Here is a 19,619-nt window from a genome sequence, read left to right as displayed (position 1 = left end):
AGGTGGGGAGGGGGCTGGAGGGGGACATAATTCTCAAGGGGGCCCAGAGCCAAAGGGTGGGGTTTTCTTCCTCCTTTCCCACCTTTGGGGAACCCCAGGGTTCCTGGGGCTCCTGTTCTCTGTGCTGGGCAGAGGGAGGAACGTGAGCGTGCTGGGGGAGGGTAGAGGTGGTGTCACATCCCTCCCCTGCCACCGCCACCTTGTCTGTCCTGGGAGCCGCAGTCATTCAGTGCCTGTGAGCTTGCAGCAGGCCAGAGGGCAGGGAAGGGAGCGGGAGTGAGGACTTGTTCCTGTGTGCACACCCGCCCGGGCACACTGCAGTCAGGTGCCAGGAGCCATGGGGCCCCCTGGCTTATGTGGCCACCATGGGACAGGAATCCTGCTCTCAGGTGAGTGTCCTCTCCCCTCACACCGGGTGGGATGTGTGTGTGTGTGTGTGTGTGTGTGTGTGTGTGTGTGCGCACACACACACAAAAAGGGAGACAGAAACACATAGAAACAGAGATATAGAGAGATAGACAGAAATAAAGACAAATATTAGAGAGGTTGACAAAGACCGACAGAGACCAGAGATAATGACATCTATGTGGAGAGAGATGGGGTTGGAACCACAGAACTAGAGAAAGAAGGAAAGCTGGAACATGACAGACAGACAGACAGACAGAGAGGAGTCAAACAGAGGGAGGATGTGGCCAGCTCATACATCAGGACAGCATGACTGTGAACTTATGCTAAAAGGGTATCTGAGGCAAAACTTGAAACTATAATATATATTTTGGTAAGAAAAACATTTTGGGGGCAAAGAAGTGATTTTGCAGTTTGGCGTGCGGAGGTGAGGGAGGGCTCAACCAGCTTTGCTGAGAAGGGCTCTCACATTTGGCAGGAGCTTCCTGGCTGATCCCCGCTGACCGCAGGGCTCCGGGTCCTCCCTGCAGGGTGGGGGTGGGGTGGTGCACAGACAAAGGAGGGAGAGGGAGGCTGTGTGTTTCTCGCAAGGCTTGCTTCCTCCTGGGGCAGAGGCAGGGCTCCGGGAGGAGGCGGGGGAAGGGGCCAGGTGAAGCCCTTCCACAGAGGGAGATGTCCCTCAAACTGTGTGATGAGACCCCCCGTTGATACTTTCACTCACATTTTTCATTTATCTTTATTTTTGCAAATTGGTCTCATTTTTTTCTTTTTTAATTTTTTTAAAGACTTTATTTATTCATTTTAGACAGGAGAGAGAGAGAGAGAGAGAGAGAGAGAGAGGGAGGGAGGGAGGGAAGGGAGGAGCAGGAAGCATCAACTCCCACATGTGCCTTGACCAGGCAAGCCCAGGGTTTTGAACCGGCGACCTCAGCATTTCCAGGTCGACGCTTTATCCACTGCACCACCACAGGTCAGGCGGTCTCATGTTTTTAAAAAAATTTATTTATTTTTACTTAGAGAATTAAATTTAACAAGGTGACAGTGGTCAACTAGAGTACATAGATTTAGATCATTTATCTTTACAACAGCTAAACGAGATAGGAACTCTTTTTTTTTTTTAACAAGAGAGATAGAGAGAGAAAGAAAGGGACAGACAGATAGGCAGGAAGGAAGAAAGATGAGAAGCATCAATTCTTTGTTGCAGCACCGTAGTTGTTCATTGATTGCTTTCTCATATGTGCCTTGACCGGGGAACATATGAGCGAGTGACCCCTTGCTCAAGCCAGTGACCAAGGGGTCATGTTTATGATCCCATGTTCAAGCCAGCAACCCCGCACTCAAGCTGGTGAGCCCATGCTCCAGCCAGTGACCTCGGGGCTCAAACTTGGGTCCTGTGCGTCCCAGTCCAACACTCTATGCACTGTGCCACCACCTGGTCAGGCGAGGCAGGAACTCTTATTACCCCATTTTACAAATAGGGAAAGTAAGGCTCAGATGGAGAACATCACTTGCCCCCAAAATGGCAAAGCTGGGATTCAAACCTAGGCAGTCAGATTCTGAGCCTGTGGACTTAACCTCTAACAGCACTGCAGGCAGAAAATTGAAACACATAAAATAATTATAATAATATAATAATAATAGTGACTGAACACTTAATATGAACTGTTTTAAGCGTATCACATCTGCTATCTCATCAGACTTCACAACAACCCGAGGAACTAAGTTCTACTATTCTCCCCATTTTGCAGCTGAAGAAACGGAGGCTCACAAAGAGAAAGCCCCTTGTCCCTTGCGCATGATAATAGAGCCAGTGGGCATCAGTGCCAGTATTTGCTCCCAGATATCCTGAGAGCTGTGCCCTTCACCACTGACTGAGCAGGGACTGGGGCAGGGCTTCAGCCACACTGGGGTGGCCTGAGGGGCGAGGAGGAGCACGGCTGTCAGCCTCTGGTCACTGGGCTGCCGGGAGGGTGAGGGCATGTCCAGGTCACTGCACGGGCCGTGGCTGCTGGGGTGAGGGTCCTACCCAGGCCCACAGTCTCCTCGAGCCTCCATAAAGCTGCACGGAATGGCCAGGTGGAAACTCCTGCTATCCGTTCAGCTTCCCTCCCCTGTGCGAGGGAGCTCTCCACCTGAGGGCCAGCCTGAGGAAGTAGCAAGGTGCATTTCTCCCAGGGGATGTAATAGCACAAGTGCCCTTTGTCAGGCGTAGGCTCCGTGCCCATCCCTGGGTGGGCAGGAGGAAGTCGGCCACGTTGAGGGCACAGTCTTTTTTTTTTTTTTTAATAAATAAATTTTTATTTAAATGGGGTGACATGAGGGCACAGTCTTAGGAGCTGCCAGGCCAGGGTCAAGTTTGGCTTCTGCCACTTACTCTATGGCTTTGCAAAGTGACTTCACCTCTCTGAGCATCTGCTTCCCTCTGTGTGCAAGAGAGCGGCTGGTCGCCCGTCTCCCCCAGAGTGAGCCAGAGCTCACTACCTCCCCACAACAACCTAGGATGCAGGTGGGATTATGCCCATTTTATGGCTGAGAAAATTGAGGCTCAGTGAAGACAGAAACATGCCACAAGTCACATGGCCAGTAAGTGTTGAGTAGGAGTCAAGCCTCTATGAATGGAGTGACATGTCCATGACCTCCGACCTCCCTCCACTTATGGAGAACATAACTGGGCACCTCCAACATACTGCTCGCTCTATGAACGCCTCCTCTCTCCCCCATCAGCCTCACTTTTGACCATGTGGAGTCTGCCAGCTGCAGCCCAGCTCAACCTTGATACCAACCTGCTTAACACCATCCAAAGTGAGAAGGATATTTTTTCTATGATTGGGACCCCCTGGACACTCCAGACTCCCAGCAGACTTGGAGATGTGGGCACAGAAGACAAGGCTGTCATTTTCAAGCACCCATCAAGGTTCCTTGTCCACAATCCCAACAGGACGAATCTGATGGGCCAGCTAGGGTCTGTCAACAATTGGCTGGATCAGTTGTTCTGGCAGCAGCGGTACCAGGGGGTGGGGTGGGGGCACTGTGCTGTCATGGCCACAGGTGGGAAAGGTTGGCTAAGCAGTGGGAGCAGGACCTGGCTGGCATCCCTGTTACAGGTTTGAGTCTCTCTGCTGCTGATATTAATAAGTGACTGTCATGTCCCAGACCTTCTGCTCTTGTAATGCGGCTCAAAGACGGGTAATAAGCTGCCGAAGACCACCTTAGAATGAGCCACAGACCTAGCATTTAAGTCCAAGCATTGAGCTCATGTATCTTTTGATAATTCCATTCTATCCCTGCTTCTCCGAGTCCCTCTGTGACTGTGTCTCGCTTGGCCTTCCTCTGTCTGTTCTCTGCCTCTGTCTCCCTCTTTCTCTTTCTCCCTGTGCAGAATCATTGGCCAAGCCCACCATTTCAGTCAGCCAGGGCACTGTCCAAGAGCAGAGGGAAATGGTGACCTTCTACTGTGACACCAAGGACACCAACATTACCATCCACTGGGTCTTCAACAATCTCCCCCTGGTGTTCCATGAGCGCATGCAGCTGTCCCCGGACGGCAAGACACTCACCATCCTCGCTGTCCAGCGGGAAGACGCTGGGACTTACCAGTGTGAAGCCTGGGGCGCCCTCCAGGCCCAGAGCAGTGACCCCACCTTTCTGGATGTGAACTGTGAGTTCCCTTTCCATTCTCCCTCACCCCTCACCGACACCCACTTCCTGGTGATCTCATCCAGTCTCACAGCTTTGAATACCATCCAAATGCGGACTTGTCTGCCCTTGAAGTCCAGGTGTATGACTGATGTCTCTACTTGGGTTCTACCAGAAACACCCAACTTCATGTATCTGAAACTGAGCTCCTTAACCTTTCCCTGTTTGATCCAAAATCTTGCCTCTGTCAGAACAAGGAAAACGCATTGCTGGCATGCTTTAGATGTGTCTTCCTATCCTATTTTATCCAGGGATAAGCCTGGCATTTAATCTCCATTCAACTTCTGCATCTCCCGCGTAAATGGTGCAGAGCTTGGGTGGGGAGAAGAGCTATATGAATATTACCCCTGTAAGTTCCTCTAAGAGAGCTGGTGCTGATGCGACTGTCCTGGCTCTGACTGCTCTTATCCTCCCAGATGGTCCTGACCCCTTTGAAATCAAGTTGGAGTCCAGTGTACCTGGCAGAGAGGTGGTTGGGCTGATAGAGGGCTCCAACGTGACCTTCTCGGTGGAAACACGGTCTCACCCACCCCCAGCCTATTCCTGGTTTCTCCCCAATGACTCCATTCCATCTCTCACCACAAGAACACTCACCATCCACGCCGTGTCCAGGGAACACGAGGGCACATACAGGTGCTTGGTGTCCAACAATGCCACTCACCTGTCCCACCTGGCTGCTCTTAAAGTTCAAGTCCTGGGTGAGTCTCTTTCTCCTGTTCCTCCCCGTTGTTCCTGCAAGAATCAGAGGTCCCCAGAGTGCGAGGAGGATCAGAGCAGTGGGGATGTCCCACATGGCTGGTGGCAGAGCCCAGTGCCAACCACAGGGAGGGCAGGCCCCGGCTCCTGCCTGGGCTCACCCCCCACAAGACCTCACCGGTCTCTATGGGTCGCCCATTGTCTGATTCTCTGGAAACTGGGGGGCGGATTCTCTATAGATGAAAACAATAACACAGAACTCACACATTGTCACATACACACACACAAGTTAGAATCACATGTACAGCACATTCATACATGTGCACAACACACAAGAGACACATACAACACACACAACACAATGCATAACACAACACCACAAAGCATGACACACTCGCCCACATAAAATACAATATAACACGCACATAACAGACATATACAACACAATGACCAGTATATAACACATCACAGATACACAACACATACACCATACACACAAATCCACACCCATGTGTGCACTATATTCACACATATGCACAACACATATAAAACACACTGGACATACACACATATCTCCCATACAACACATCTACAACCAACAAAACCACAATCACATGCCATATACTCACACAAAACAAATACAAATGATACATAGATAACATACACACAACACACACATCACAGACACTCAACGTTTTCACATACAACACAGAAAACCACACATATCCTACATTCAACACCCTCAACACAGGCATACAACTGATGCAGAATACATAAAGGCAATGTATCCACAGACCACACACACAACACAACCATGAACAAAGCATATATTTACATCATACAACCTATATTCATAGCACATACAATACCACAGGCATACAACATACACTCACATACAGAAAAAATATAGACAGTACATACTTACACACACATGCATATGTACAATACCCACATCTCACAGTTACAAAACATACACACACAACACACACATATACAATGGACACAAACTCACACAAACCCCATAATATGTTTACATAATTGTCACACAACATACACTCATACACGAAAAACTTACACATACCACCCACACAATACAGTCATATGCAAAACGCACGCACACATACCACTCACAACATATACATCCTTAGAAAACCCTGTGGGCCCTGGCAGGTCAGGAGTCTAGGGAAGAGTCCCTGAACCTTATTCTCTATCTTTACATGTTTCCAGAAAGGCCAACCATTGTGTCCCCAAGGCTGAACCTTGTGGAGAATGCCAGCCCTGTGGCCCTGACCTGTCAGACCACCCATAAGGTGGCTCAAGTCCAGTGGTTACTGAGGGGCCAGCCCCTCCTGCCCAGCAAGCATCTGGCACTGTCAGCCAACAACAGGACCCTGGTCATCCACAACCTCTGGCGGGATGACACCGGGCCCTATGAGTGTGAGGTCCGGAACTGGGGCAGCTGGGCCCGAAGTAAACCCCTCAGCCTGACCATCAGCTGTGAGTCACCCCGAGCCTGGGCCTTCTCCTACATCCTCCCTTCCTCTCCTCCCTCTCCTCCCTCGCTCTTAGTTCTTCCGGTAGTCATTCATTCCACAATGGCTGAGTACCTCTCTGGGCCAGGCATCTCTGGGCATGGGGCAGGACAAAGCGCCTGCCCTTGCGGAGCTTACGCTCCAGTGGGGGAGATGGGCCAGAAACAGCTAAGCAAGGGAGGTACATGGTGTGTCACGTGGGGCTAAGCCCATGAGACAGCGAGAGGGTCAGGGTGGGCTGGGAGGGGGGAAGGTGATGCTACCATACGGGAGGGGGGACAGTCAGGGAAGGCTTCCCTGAGGAGGTGGCATTGGTGCAAAGACAAAAGGAGGCAGGGAGTGGGGCATGTAGGCAGCTAAAGGAAGAGAGTCCCAGGGGGTGGGAACAGTACTTGGCACGTCAGAGAGTCCCAAGGAGGCCAAGGAGACCAGAGACGTGAATCAGGGGGAGGTAGAACAGAAGAGGTCAGGAGGCGACAGGCTGGGGCAGAGCATGCAGGGCCCCCGTGGGTCCAGGTGTGGGCACCAGAGCCACAGAGGCTCTGAGTGGAGGAGGGACAGGACCACACAAGTTTCACAGGTCTTCCTGGACCTTGTCTACAGAGTGGAAGCAGAGGAGAGGCAGGAGCTTGTAGAGTGTGTTTGTCTGGGTCCTGGGAGAGGCAGACCCAGGGTGAGATTAAATGGGGTTATACCTGCAAGGATTTTATTAGGGGAGAGGTTCTTGTGAGAACAGGTAGGGGGGGAGCTGGGACGTCTGGGAGAGCCCTTGGGCTGGGGGACAAGCCTGACCCTGGGTGAGAGATAAAGGAAGGGAGGGTTGGGTGGAAGCCTGTAGACTGCCATGTAGTCTGAGCAACATTGTCAAGGTTGCCAGGAGGCCCATGTCTTTCAAGAAGAGGTCTGCCTCAGTTTCCCCAGCACACTCAGGTGTTGGTAGGGTGTGGCCCGTGGAGGGCTGGGAGTGGATTTCAAGGCACAGCAGCCGGACCTTTGGTCAATTAAACTCCTGCCACCAGAGGTCTGCAAGCGCCCTCTCGTGGCGACCGAGAAAAAAATTGTCCATCTAGAGAGGATGGGGTTGGACCAGAATGGCACTGTGGGTGATGAGAGGAGTGGGACTATGGACATTTTTGAATATGGAACTCACAGGATGAAGTAAAAGAGAAGGATGGGAGTCAAGAAATCCAAGGTTTTTTACACTCGATCTTAGCCAAAAGGCCGAGAAGCGATTGCCCAAGGTTTTTTGCCTGAGCTATTCAAAGCACGTAGAAACCATGGCTGAGGTGGAGAAGATTGGGGGGAAGAGGTTTGTGCAGCAGGAGAGAGCAGGGGTTCCACTGTTACACGTTATGTAGCAGAAGGACATAGGGAAAAGATTAAACGCATTGCTTTCCTCTTCTTTCCCTTCCTCTCTTGCTATCCCTCTTTCCTTCCTATTTCAGTCATTACACCAAAAATATCTATTTGGTTCTCTCTCTATGCTGATCAACATGGTGGGCACTTGACAACAGATAGCCATGGCTTCCAGAGCTCAGTGCCTACTGGAGCATTTGAGACTGGGGTGGAGACACTAACGAAGGGGCAGATAAGGGATCCTGGTGGCCTTGGGATTAGGATGGGTGAAATGAACAGATTCGAAGGATATTTAGCAGGAGGCAGGGGCAGGGGCAGGATTTTCCTCCTTTCCAGGAATGTCCCACCTAAACACTCTTTGCACCCTTCTTTCCCAGTAGTTTACATTATACAAGACAAGACACACACTCTTAGTTTGCATGAGAAATCCGACAGACTTTTGCTAGTCTCTGTTGTGGATGTGGAAGGACAGCCAAGAGCTGTTTACAAGGAAAGTCCATGAACATCTCTACCATGGAGAACACCCAGATGTATAATTAAATATCACAGAGCCACGTGTTATTAAATAGGAAATTCTATCAGAAAAAAATATATAACTTTTTTTTTTTTTTTTTTTTACAGAGACAGAGAGAAAGATAGATAGGGACAGACAGACAGGAACGGAGAGAGATGAGAAGCATCAATCACCAGTTTTTCGTTGTGACACCTTAGTTCAGTGGTCCCCAACCTTTTTTGGGCCATGGACCGGTTTAATGTCAGAAAATATTTTCACGGACCAGCCTTTAGGGTGGGACGGATAAATGCACAAAATAAGATTATGCAACCGGCGTAAAAACTGTGGTATTTTTAAATATAATTGTCGAACTTACGAGACAAGCATCAAGAGTGAGTCTTAGACGGATGTAACAGAGGGAATCTGGTCATTTTTAAAAAATAAAACATCATTCAGACTTAAATATAAATAAAACAGAAATAATGTAAATTATTTATTCTTTCTCTGTAGACTGGCACCAAATGGCCCACAGACCGGTACTGGTCCATGGCCCAGGGGTTGGGGACCACTGCCTTAATTGTTCAGTGATTGCTTTTTCATATGTGCCTTAACCGTGGGACTACAGCAGACTGAGTGACCCCTTGCTCGAGCCAGCGACCTTGGGTCCAAGCTGGTGAACTTTTGCTCAAACCAGATGGGCCCACGCTCAAGCTGGCGACCTCGGGGTCTCGAACCTGGGTCCTCCGCATCCCAGTCCGACGCTCCATCCACTGTGCCACCGCCTGGTCAGGCCTGAAGCCTGCTGTCTTAAGAGGATCCTTTGTCAGAATTTGCTTTTGCAAGGGTGGGGCTTTTTGGTTTTGATTGTGATCCCCTCCCATCCCTGCTCCGTGTTACAAACTAGGATCGATTTACTAGGCAGCTAAGGGGGAAAGGGAGCGTTTTCTCTTTATCTAGCTGAGATTCCTTTCAACAGCAGTTAGAAGAACCTTTGTTGTCCAGGGTGTAACCTGAAATTAATCTTAGTTAGAATGAATTGAGAAGGAAAAAAAAGGTGAAACGTTCAACATGGAAGCCAACAGGGCGGAGTAGGATAACTCGCCAGGGGAGGATGGGCGCATATTTGGCTTTGCACACAGATGGCCCTGACCAAGTGGACATCACCAGCGGGCCGGAGTCCGGGGTGGTCCACAATGTCAAGGCGAAGCTCAATGCCAGCGTAACCCTGCAGTGTCGAGCCAAGTCCCAGCCAGGTGCCAAGTATCACTGGACCCTGGAACACTCCACCACTGTGTATATGGGGGAGAAGCTGACCATCAGGGCCCTGACCTGGGGACACCAGGGGACCTACAGCTGCACGGCCCTCAACCCTTTGACCAGGGTGGCCCACTCCGCCTCGGTCCTGGTCAGAGTAGTGGGTAAGTCCTTCAGGTGTAGACACTCCCCTCCCCTCAGGTACAACTGGCCTTTTCTGACCTCAGGATGTAGAAATGAGTGCACTGCGTGGGCATGTGGCAATCCAGAGCTGCTCAATCCCAACCCTCACTGCTCAGGCCCTGGAACTTCTACTTCCTAGCTGTGTGCCCTGAGAAACTCAGGCTGCTTTGAGCCTCAGTTTTCCTACCTGTAAATGGGGTATGTCATGCCTGCCTTTCATAGCTGTTTAAAAGTACAATGAGTCAGGGAGACAGCCAGTGAGAGGAGGAGTGAGCTGGTAGAGAAATCAGGAATTATATTAATAGCAATGTTAATTACATGGCTGGCAGCGAGTCTCCGTATATCTGTCTTGAGTTCTTGCGCAGGCAACACGGTCTAGTCGCCATGGCTCACCTGTGGCTCCAATGCTTATGAGCTGTGTGACCTTGGGCATGCTACTTAACCTCTCTGGGCCTCTGCTTCCTAATCTGCAAAACAAACGTAATAATTATGCTTATATATATCATAGGTTTGTTGACAATTAATTAACATGTATAAAGTTCTATGGCAGTGCCTGGCATACTGTATTTGTTAAACAAATAAAATTATTCTTTATTGAGCCTGTGCCACATGCTCAAAGCAAGCTTTTTTATATGTAATGTCTGCAAATATTTCTTGGGCACTCTCTGTCTGCTGGCTGTGGGGCGGGCCTCTGTCTCCACCGGACAGCAGAGACGGAGAACTAGAGATTCCAGCCTTGTCCCTGGGTTGGAAACCGGACTGGCTGCCTCTAGAGCAGTGTTCTTATTTGTCCACTAAGCAGAGGACACCATGCAGCTTCCCAAATAACCTCATTTGATCTTCAGAACCATCCCACCTAACAAGTGGTCTTGTTAGGACCACTTGATGGATGGAGAAACAGAGGCTCAGAGGAGGAAGCAGGGAGTCCGCTTGATGTTGACAGGGGATGTAGGATTTGTATGAAAACCTCTTAGAGCTTAAAGCAGGGGTCCCCAAACTACGGCCCGCGGGCCGCATGCGGCCCCCTGAGGCCATTTATCCGGCCCCCACCACACACCCGGAAGGGGCACCTCTTTCATTGGTGGTCAGTGAGAGGAGCATAGTTCCCATTGAAATACTGGTCAGTTTGTTGATTTAAATTTACTTGTTCTCTATTTTAAATATTGTATTCGTTCCCATTTTGTTTTTTTACTTTCAAATAAGATATGTGCAGTGTGCATAGGGATTTGTTCATAGTTTTTTTATAGTCCGGCCCTCCAACGGTCTGAGGGACAGTGAACTGGCCCCCTGTGTAAAAAGTTTGGGGACTCCTGGCTTAAAGCATAGGGGACGGCAGCTTTTATTACCATCACCATCATCACCGCCACCTTTTATCGAGCTCCTCCTATGGGCAAGCTCTGTGCTGGTACCTTCCCATGCGGTCTCATTTCATCTCTTAGCAAGCCTACTGGGTTTTGAAGTGCTATGCTTGTTTGACACAAAGAAATGGAGGTTTGACATAAAGAAATGGAGCGAATGAAACTAATAACCCCACAGGCATCCAGGAAGCCCCTCCTGCCCCTCCGTGCAGAGCCCCTTCCTCATATCCCAACCCTATGGCTTCCTTCTCGCTCCCTACAGCTGGACTTCACCCCTGTGAGAAAGTTCTAGCAAAAGCAGGATGAGCAAACCGCAGGCCAAAATTAATGATAAAAACTGCCATTTATTAATCGCCTACTATGTGCCTGGTATTGACATTCATGATTTCATCTCACCTTCACAACAGCCTTGCAGGTGAAGAAATAAGGAAACTCACCTATTCATGATCACAGGGCCCCAGAGAGGCAAAGCCTTGTGCTGTGAAAGCCATATGTGACCCATCATCGTAAGCAGTGTCCTCGTCACACCAGCACAACCATATGAAGTAGGCCCTATTATCCCTGTTTTAAAGACGAGACAACTGAAACAGAGGTTAAGAGCACAGTCAAGGTCACACAGCTGATATGTGAACCTAGGCTGTTTGACTCCAGAAACGATTAAGACCACAAAATCTTGCCTCTCAGTGATTGGAAAACCAGTGCTCATCAAATGAAGTGGAGATAAAGCCACAAGCTCGGGAAATGGGATGGGAGCAGGGAGGAGAGTGTGTCAGGCCCAGGTCCTGATTCTCTCTCTAGGCCCAGGTCCCCAGTCATCCTTGTCTGCAGTGCTCATTGCTGCCATGGCCATCGGGACCCTGACTGTCATCACGCTATCCATAGGGCTGGGCTGTTTCCTCTGCAGCAGAAATGCCAGCCGGTAAAGCTGGGAATGAGGTGGGGCGGTGGTCTTCCAGGGACCTGACCCACTGGGTGGGGGTGGGGAGGGTTGCTGCCCATGGTGCTGAGCATTGTCCACGACACCTGGGGAATTCAGAGAGTTTGGGGCGTAGGCTAAGAGTGGACATGGGATATGGACAGAGCCTGCAGAGATGGGAAGGAATAGATGTACAAAAGTATGAGGGCTTTGGTGTTTCAGGCCCTCAAGAAAAACAGCGGAGGACCCCATCCAGGAGGTCAACACACCCACCTCAGAGAAGGAGCACCCTGCACAGCCCAGGTCCAGTAAGTGACTTTGTAGCTGATGCCCCGGGCAGCGGTGAGGGCTGGCGAAGGAGGCTGGTGCTGGGAGCCTGCCTGCTCCTAGCTTTGCCACTAAATCCTCATGTGATCATAGGTAAGCCTTGCTCTCTCCAAGCCTCAGTGTCCCCATCTGGAAAATGGGTGAGATTGGAGTTAAGAAATCTGAGTAGTTCTGCTTGTTCCAAAAGCCATAGCAAAAATAGGGCATCATGTGGCCATTCTCTCCTCCCTCAGTCTCAGAAAACTTTGTTATTTGATTGCTGTAGCAGAGAAAATCAATCACAACACTCCTCTCTGCTGAATCCAGAATCAGCCTCATAATCCATCTCAACACAGTACCCCAAGCACCTCTACTGATGGGTGGGAGGTCACCAAAGGCAAAGGAAACATCATTGCCATCTCTGGCCTAGGATTCTAGAAGGATGGGCTTCATAAAATAGAACTCTTCTAGATACTGACTAATCCTGATCAGTTTTGCACAGAGGAAACCCAAGGCCAAGACAAAGGACAAACCCACACGACCAGGGACCCACTCATGCAACTGAGGCTATGTCTTAGATTTCTGTCCTCATACATTTCATCCAACGGTCTTGTCTAACCTAGAACCAGTTTTCTGGAGCATCCCAGGTCAAGTTCACTGGAAATGTGATGAAGAGTCCTGGGGAGAAGGGAAGGAAGGTTTCTGTCACCTTCCTCCTGGGAATACCAGTGACCCATAAAAACTGCCCCTTCCTTCATAGCCATTACTAACTCCAGCCCTGGGCTGGCATTTGCTTTCTCTAGACTGGCCAAGGCCTGTGTATGCCAATATACCCCCACCTCAAGGACCGGTCAAAGTCAAAAAGGTGAGTGATACTCCAGAAGGACCCTCGGTCTCCCCTCACTGTCTGGCTCTTGCACAGCCCAGAAGGGCTGTTCCAGTCTCATTTCTTGGGGTGGGGGGCCAGGCATGTTTTCTTGAGGATATCAGTGTCAGCTTGGGTCTGCATTTTCTCCTCTGCCTTCTCTGGGGATCTCAAGACCCTCCCTGACTCTTCCCTTTCCTCTTCCTTGTCCTCTAGTTTTTCACCATGACAGTGTCTAGCCTTGAGCTCCTCTGGGAATGATAAGGGACCTAACTGCTTCTGAGGCCAATGATAATTCTGAGAATTTCTGGGGTGGCCCCACCCCAAGTCCCATGACCTCTTCACTCTTTTCCTGTCTCCAGATGCTGCCACCAGATTCCCCAGAGCAGGTCTATGACCTATGTTGGCTCTGTTGAATTTGATTAAAGGAGCTGCAGAGGGAATACTATCCTAAATTGTAGATTTGACAAATCTGAGGAACCATCTTGCCTAAATCATTATTTTTTTTTTTTTTTTTTTTTTTTTTTTTTTTTTTTTTCATTTTTCTGAAGCTGGAAACAGGGAGAGACAGTCAGACAGACTCCCGCATGCGCCCGACCGGGATCCACCCGGCACGCCCACCATGGGGCGACGCTCTGCCCACCAGGGGGCGATGCTCTGCCCATCCTGGGCGTCGCCATATTGCGACCAGAGCCACTCTAGCGCCTGAGGCAGAGGCCAAAGAGCCATCCCCAGCGCCCGGGCCATCTTTGCTCCAATGGAGCCTTGGCTGCGGGAGGGGAAGAGAGAGACAGAGAGGAAAGCGCGGCGGAGGGGTGGAGAAGCAAATGGGCGCTTCTCCTATGTGCCCTGGCCGGGAATCGAACCCGGGTCCTCCGCACACTAGGCCGACGCTCAACCGCTGAGCCAACCGGCCAGGGCCTTGCCTAAATCATTATTGTTCACTGCAGGGCCAGGGATGGGGAGAGAGTGGCCCAAGGCCTGGCAGGGATGTGGGTCAGATACTAGGCCTTTGGCTTCTATTCTGTATTTCTTCCACCTCCAGGGCTTGGAATTGGGTTGCAAATGAGATGGCCTTGGGCCCAGCATGTGCTGGGATGCAAAGGATGGTTTAGGGTTGGGATTTTAGAAGTAGCCAGTTGAAAGGAAAGAGTTTTAAGGCAGAGGCAGGGTCCTGGGTCCTAACTTTGCTTCTTTGAATTCTTTGTGAGAACCTGGGTGAATTTCTTCCTCTCTGGGTTTCTGAAGAGTGCAAGTAGGCACTTTTCAGGCACTGTGATTCTAATGCAGTCTGTGCCTGTGGGCCCTAACCAATCTCCCGGTTCACTTGCAGAAGGATCTGCCTTCTGCCACCCCTGGGGGCTATTCTCATGGCCCCACGAAGCCATCGCCCAAACTTGCGCTGCATCCATTGGCCTCTACTCTACCAAAAGGAAACCCAGAGTCAAACTATGAGGTATTTTTATGTCACACAGAATCCTTGGACAGGTTGAGAGCTGTCACCAATCGGCTTTTTCCTCATTGCTAAAGAATCTGTAAAATAAATATCAAAAGAACTTCCCTTTGAAAACCCTTTCAAGTCCATTCACCCATTTCCATCTCATCACCTTATTTCGTTGCCATCTTTTCCCTTCTATCCACTTCATTCCTGTTCTTTCCATCTATATATTTAATCTAGCCCATCCGCTCTATGTCTTACCACTCAGTTCCTCTTTATGTAATGTTCCTATTTACATTCATTTCTGTCGGAGTGCCTTTTATTTCATCCCACCACATTCCACTTCTTCTAATTATATAGATTTTTTCTCATTCAATTCCTTTTCTTTCCATTTCCTTCTTTCTCTCCTCTAATTTCCTCTCCCTATCTCTTCCCCTTCCATTCATTTCTGTTTCACTGCTTTCCATTCCCCTCCTCTCTGCCTCCTTCCATTTATCCTTCGTTCTTGTCTCTCTATTCCCTCTATTGTGTTCCACTCCACTCCACTCCTGTTCCACCCACCCCACCCACCCCACTCCCCCCACCCCACCCCACCCGACTCCATTCCATTCCACTCCACCCCACTCTAGTCTGTTCTTTTCATTTCCACTTGCTCTTCCCATTCTCTTCCATCACACCCCATTCCACTTGTCTTAGTTATTTTCCATTCCATACTTCTCATTTAATTTCCTACTTTTACGTCTTTTCATTCCCTTTCATTTCGTGCTATTGTATCAGTTTCCTTAAATTCTATTTCGTTACTTGAGTCCCTAGTGATCCAGTCCCTCCTCTTTTCATTCTTTTCAATTTTACTGCTTTATTCCCGCCCTTTAATTCCCAGTGTCCTTTCATTATATTTCTTTTCTGTAATTTCCTCTGCATTCCCTTCCTCTCTCTCACTTCCCTGCTTTCTCTTCCATTCTTTTCCTAAAATTCATTTCCTTCCCACTCTTTTCCACTCAGTTCCATTCTAATCCTGCACTTCGTTCCATTACTCTTTGCACTCCATGTATCTCGCTTCATTCTTTTCCACTAGGATTTTTCTCTCTACTCCATTCCTTTCACTGGTACTTCTTGGGCACTGTGCCACTTAGTCTGCTCCGTTTCCTGCCTGCAGTTCCCATTGGGTTCCTTTCTGCTCCCTTCTATTCCTTTTCTCTCTGTTTCACTCATGGCTTTCCCCTCCCTGTCAGTTGCATTGTTAACTATTCCTTTTAACTCATTTCCTTTTCTTTCTGGTTCCTCATTTCTTTCATGATATACATATTTACTTCCTTACGTTTCTCCCATGGGAGATTTGGGGCAATCTGCAGCAAGTTTACACTCCACTATAAAATGGTGCTAAATCAGAAATGGGAATTGCAATAAAAATACATATTTTTGATAATAGTAGGAAGTCAAGATATGGATAAAAAGTAAAAATATGCTTAATATACCTAGTATCTGTACCTACACTTCTTGTTCATCTTCAAGTTTCCTGGTGGCCAAATTAAAAAGAGAAGTATAATCAGTTTCATTACCCCAAAGGGAAGAAAAGTATTAGCTCATCCCGGCATAAGCAGAACTTCCCAACGTGGGTGATGGCTTCCCAGTTCTAAGGAATTGAAATTACTTCAGAGAACTCAACTGATAACATCCCTGTCATTGGGACCAGCCAGATTACTCCACTTCCAGGGATAGACTGTAGACCCTATACTCTGAAGGAGTCAGTCACCAATCTAACTTTGAGGTGGCAGAAGAGGAGGACCAAATCCAAGTCTTACTGACAATGTTTTGTTAGGTTTGGAAAAGAGAAAGTTTAGGGACATAGAACTTCAATATTTTAGTGTCTGAAGGCTGGCTTGGGGTAGAGGGACAAATGTGTTCCCTATTATTCCAGAGGGCAGATCAATTAGTTTGGAGGCTAGATTCTAGGGTAGCAGACTTTAGCCCAACCGACAGATGAAGCATTCTTGAAAGATGTAAATGTCCTATATATCTTAGTTAGGGATTTTCAGGTAAAAAAGATAAACCCAGGACCTGGCTGGTTGGCTCAGCGGTAGCTTTTCATTGATTGTTTCTCATACATGCTTTGACCAGGAGGCTCAAGCCAATGACCTTGGGCTTCAAGCCAGTGACCTCTGGGTTCAAGCCAGCAACCCTGATCCCATACTCAAGCTGGCGACCCTGCTCTCAGGCTGGTGAGCCTTCCCTCAAGCCAGCAACCTCAGGGTTTCAGAATTGGGAGCTCAGAGTCCCAGGCGGATGCTCTATCCACTGCAACAGCATTGATCATGCAGTTACTCTCTTTATTGGGGTCTGGGGACATGTTTGTTCCTTTTTATTACTAGAGCAAAAGTTTTTCCTTGAAATCTCACCCACCAAATTTCCTTTTATATCTCCTTGTTATAAGTTCTGTCAGATAGTATCCCATGTTGCAAGGAAGGCTGAGAAAGTGAGGTGGTACCCTTTTCAGTCTCTTCAATGGAAGCAGAAGAGAGAAAAGTGGGGAAGGATGTCAGGTCAGTCAAATCAGTGTCTGCTCCATTCTTGAGGGATAACAAGGAGTGAACCACGTAGAGAGTCTGGTGAAAAGGCCCTGAGGTGGGTGTATTTGTGATCTGTTGCTGCATAATGAATTACCACACACTTACCAGATTTAAGCAGTATACGTTTATCATCTGACAGTATCTGTGGATCAGGAGTCCAGGCACTGCCCATATTGGTCTTCTGCAAGGTTGTACTCAGGTGTCAGCCAAGGCTCAGGTCTGAGCTGAGGCTTGACTAGGGAAGGACCCACTTCCAAGTGTATGTCGTTATTGGCAGCATTCAGTTCGTTGCAGGTTGTCATCTGAGGACTTCGGTTTTTTAGTGGCTGTCAGCTAGAGGCCATCCTCACTCCTTTGCCACATGGGCCTCTCCCCAGGCAGCTCACAACACTTCCTCAAAGCTGAGACAGAAATCACAATCTTATATAACAGAATCATGTGCACACAATCCTGCACTTCAGATCACCATTTTTATATTCTCCTGGTTATATGCAAGTCACATGTCTAGCCCTCAAGGGCAGGGAGATAACATAAGGGCATGAATATCAGGATAAGGGGTAATGGGGACCACCTTAGTGTCTGTCCTCCTCAGTGAGGGGATATACGGGCCATTGCAGGAACAGCGAGGCACCAGTGTGACTGAAGTGCAGTAAGAAAGGAGGAGTGTTTTGGAATTTTCATTGATGGGGAAACAGTGTGCCAGAGTGCTTGGGCACTGGAGACAGCAAGTGGAGAAGGAGGGCTCCCCAGGAAATGGAACTCACTTTCTCTCCTTATGTAACAGGTGCTTGTGAATCCAGAATGCAGCATTTACTGCCGAATGAAGCCCTCAGTCTAATAGAAGCAAGGATCCTTTCTCCAGAAGTCCTTGAGAAACCACGTTCAATCATACATTCAGTAACATTTATTGAGTGCATAATATATTCCTGCCATGCTCTTTGCAGACTTTGTGACATTTTATTTCAATATGTCATTCAAGCTCTGGACCCTAGATCCCACCAAATTTTAGGCTTTGACTAATACTTCTTTAAAAACAGAAACAGAGCAAAAGTGACATAAAATTAGAGGGCCAAGGTTGGAGACACAGCAGCTAGGGGTGCCATAGCTGCATCACGAGAATGGGGAAACACTGTTGATAGACACAGCATTCAGGGAGGAGCATGTGAGCCAGCCAGGGATCTTAGGCTTTTAATATTGTTGTAAAAATGGTAGCCAAGCCTGACCAGGTGGTGGCGCAGTGGATAGAGCATCGAATTGGGATGCTGAGGACCTAGGTTTGAGACCCCGAGGTTGCCAGCTTGAGCGCAGGCTCATCTGGTTTGAGCAAAAAGCTCACCAGCTTGGACCCAAGGTTGCTGGCTCGAGCAAGGGGTTACTCAGTCTGCTGAAGGCCCGTGGTCAAGGCACATATGAGAAAGCAATCAATGAACAACTAAGGTGTTACAATGAGCAACGAAAAACTAATGACTGATTGATTGATGCTTCTCATCTCTCTGTTCCTGTCTGTCTGTCCCTGTTTATCCCTCTCTCTGACTCTGTAAATAAATAAATAAATAAATAAATAAATAAATAAATAAATAAATAAAAGAAAAAAGAAAATGGTAGCCAATGCAAACCAATATGAAAGGGGATATGTGGTTTAAAATACTAAAGAGATGAAATTATTGTCTGTAGATGATTGTCTCACTAGAAAAGCAAGAGACTCAAATGGAATACTATATACAAGAATTCACAACATATTTGTAGGTTAACCAGATACAAAATACATTATTTTTCACAAGAGAGACAGAAACAGAGAGAGAGGCAGAGAGAGTGAGAGATAGGGACATACAGACAGGAAGGGAAAGATGAGACACATCAAGTCTTCATTGTGACACCTTAGTTGTTCATTGATTACTTTCTCATATGTGCCTTGACCGGAGGGCTCCAGCAGAGCGAGTGACCCCTTGCTCAAGCCAGTGACTTTTGGGCTTAAGCCAGTAACTATATGGTGCCGCGGACCAGTGCAGCTCCTAATAATGGTGTAGAATTAAGGAAACACACTTATTAAGAAAAAATGGGACCAGGAGGACTCTTCAAATGCTTATGGCAGTATCCAAGGCTAAAGCAGGAACTCTCACAAGGCAAAAACAGAAATCCCCCACCATGCATAAGTGAAATCAACCAACATCTGAACAAACAAAGAGTAAGAGGAAGGGCATGTAAATTGCTTCCAGCAACTTAAGGAAGCAAGTGAAGTGGGTGCAAATACTCAGCATCTAGCCAATATGGAGGTGAAGGGGGGAGAACTTAGCCTTTTGCTAAGCCTCGAATCTACAATGGCTTTTTGCCATTTACGGTCCACAACATATCCTCCTTTTCTTTTTTATTTTTAATTTGTGTGCTGAGATTTGCACTCATCTGATTTCCTAGTTTTCCAGATTCTAATTTGGAAGCAGACTGAAAAAATACAGAACAAATACAAAATTAGTATAGTCAATGCTAACAGATACCCAAACAAACATTCTGATACAATTACAGTAATTAAAGCCTTTAAGCTAATTCTTAGCCAATA

The 19,619-nt window shown here is 48.2% G+C and overlaps 1 protein-coding gene across 1 annotated transcript; it reads left to right on the top strand.

Annotated features, from left to right (window-relative positions):
- The first annotated feature begins 257 nt into the window (after positions 1-257).
- Positions 258-17,903, top strand: CEACAM20 (CEA cell adhesion molecule 20). The gene is made up of 13 exons (XM_066373709.1): positions 258-389; positions 3,130-3,207; positions 3,785-4,063; positions 4,518-4,799; positions 4,969-4,977; positions 6,025-6,294; positions 9,318-9,596; positions 11,778-11,892; positions 12,112-12,197; positions 12,999-13,060; positions 13,423-13,456; positions 14,392-14,516; positions 17,850-17,903. The coding sequence occupies exons 1-13, from the start codon at positions 338-340 to the stop codon at positions 17,901-17,903; spliced, it is 1,725 nt and encodes a 574-aa protein (XP_066229806.1). The 5' UTR covers positions 258-337.
- Positions 17,904-19,619: the final 1,716 nt, after the last annotated feature.

This window comes from Saccopteryx leptura, chromosome 3 (genome assembly GCF_036850995.1).
Source record: "Saccopteryx leptura isolate mSacLep1 chromosome 3, mSacLep1_pri_phased_curated, whole genome shotgun sequence".
Taxonomy (NCBI): domain Eukaryota; kingdom Metazoa; phylum Chordata; class Mammalia; order Chiroptera; family Emballonuridae; genus Saccopteryx; species Saccopteryx leptura.
Note: the sequence above shows the minus strand (reverse complement) of the source record. Positions and strands in the feature narration are given on the sequence as shown.

Excerpts from the sequence above, each read along its gene's own strand:
- CEACAM20 (XM_066373709.1), top strand. The coding sequence starts at position 338 with ATGGGGCCCCCTGGCTTATGTGGCCACCATGGGACAGGAATCCTGCTC. Across the intron at positions 3,208-3,784 it reads CCTGCTTAACACCATCCAAA|AATCATTGGCCAAGCCCACC; the intron begins GTGAGAAGGATA and ends CTCCCTGTGCAG. Across the intron at positions 6,295-9,317 it reads CCTCAGCCTGACCATCAGCT|ATGGCCCTGACCAAGTGGAC; the intron begins GTGAGTCACCCC and ends CTTTGCACACAG.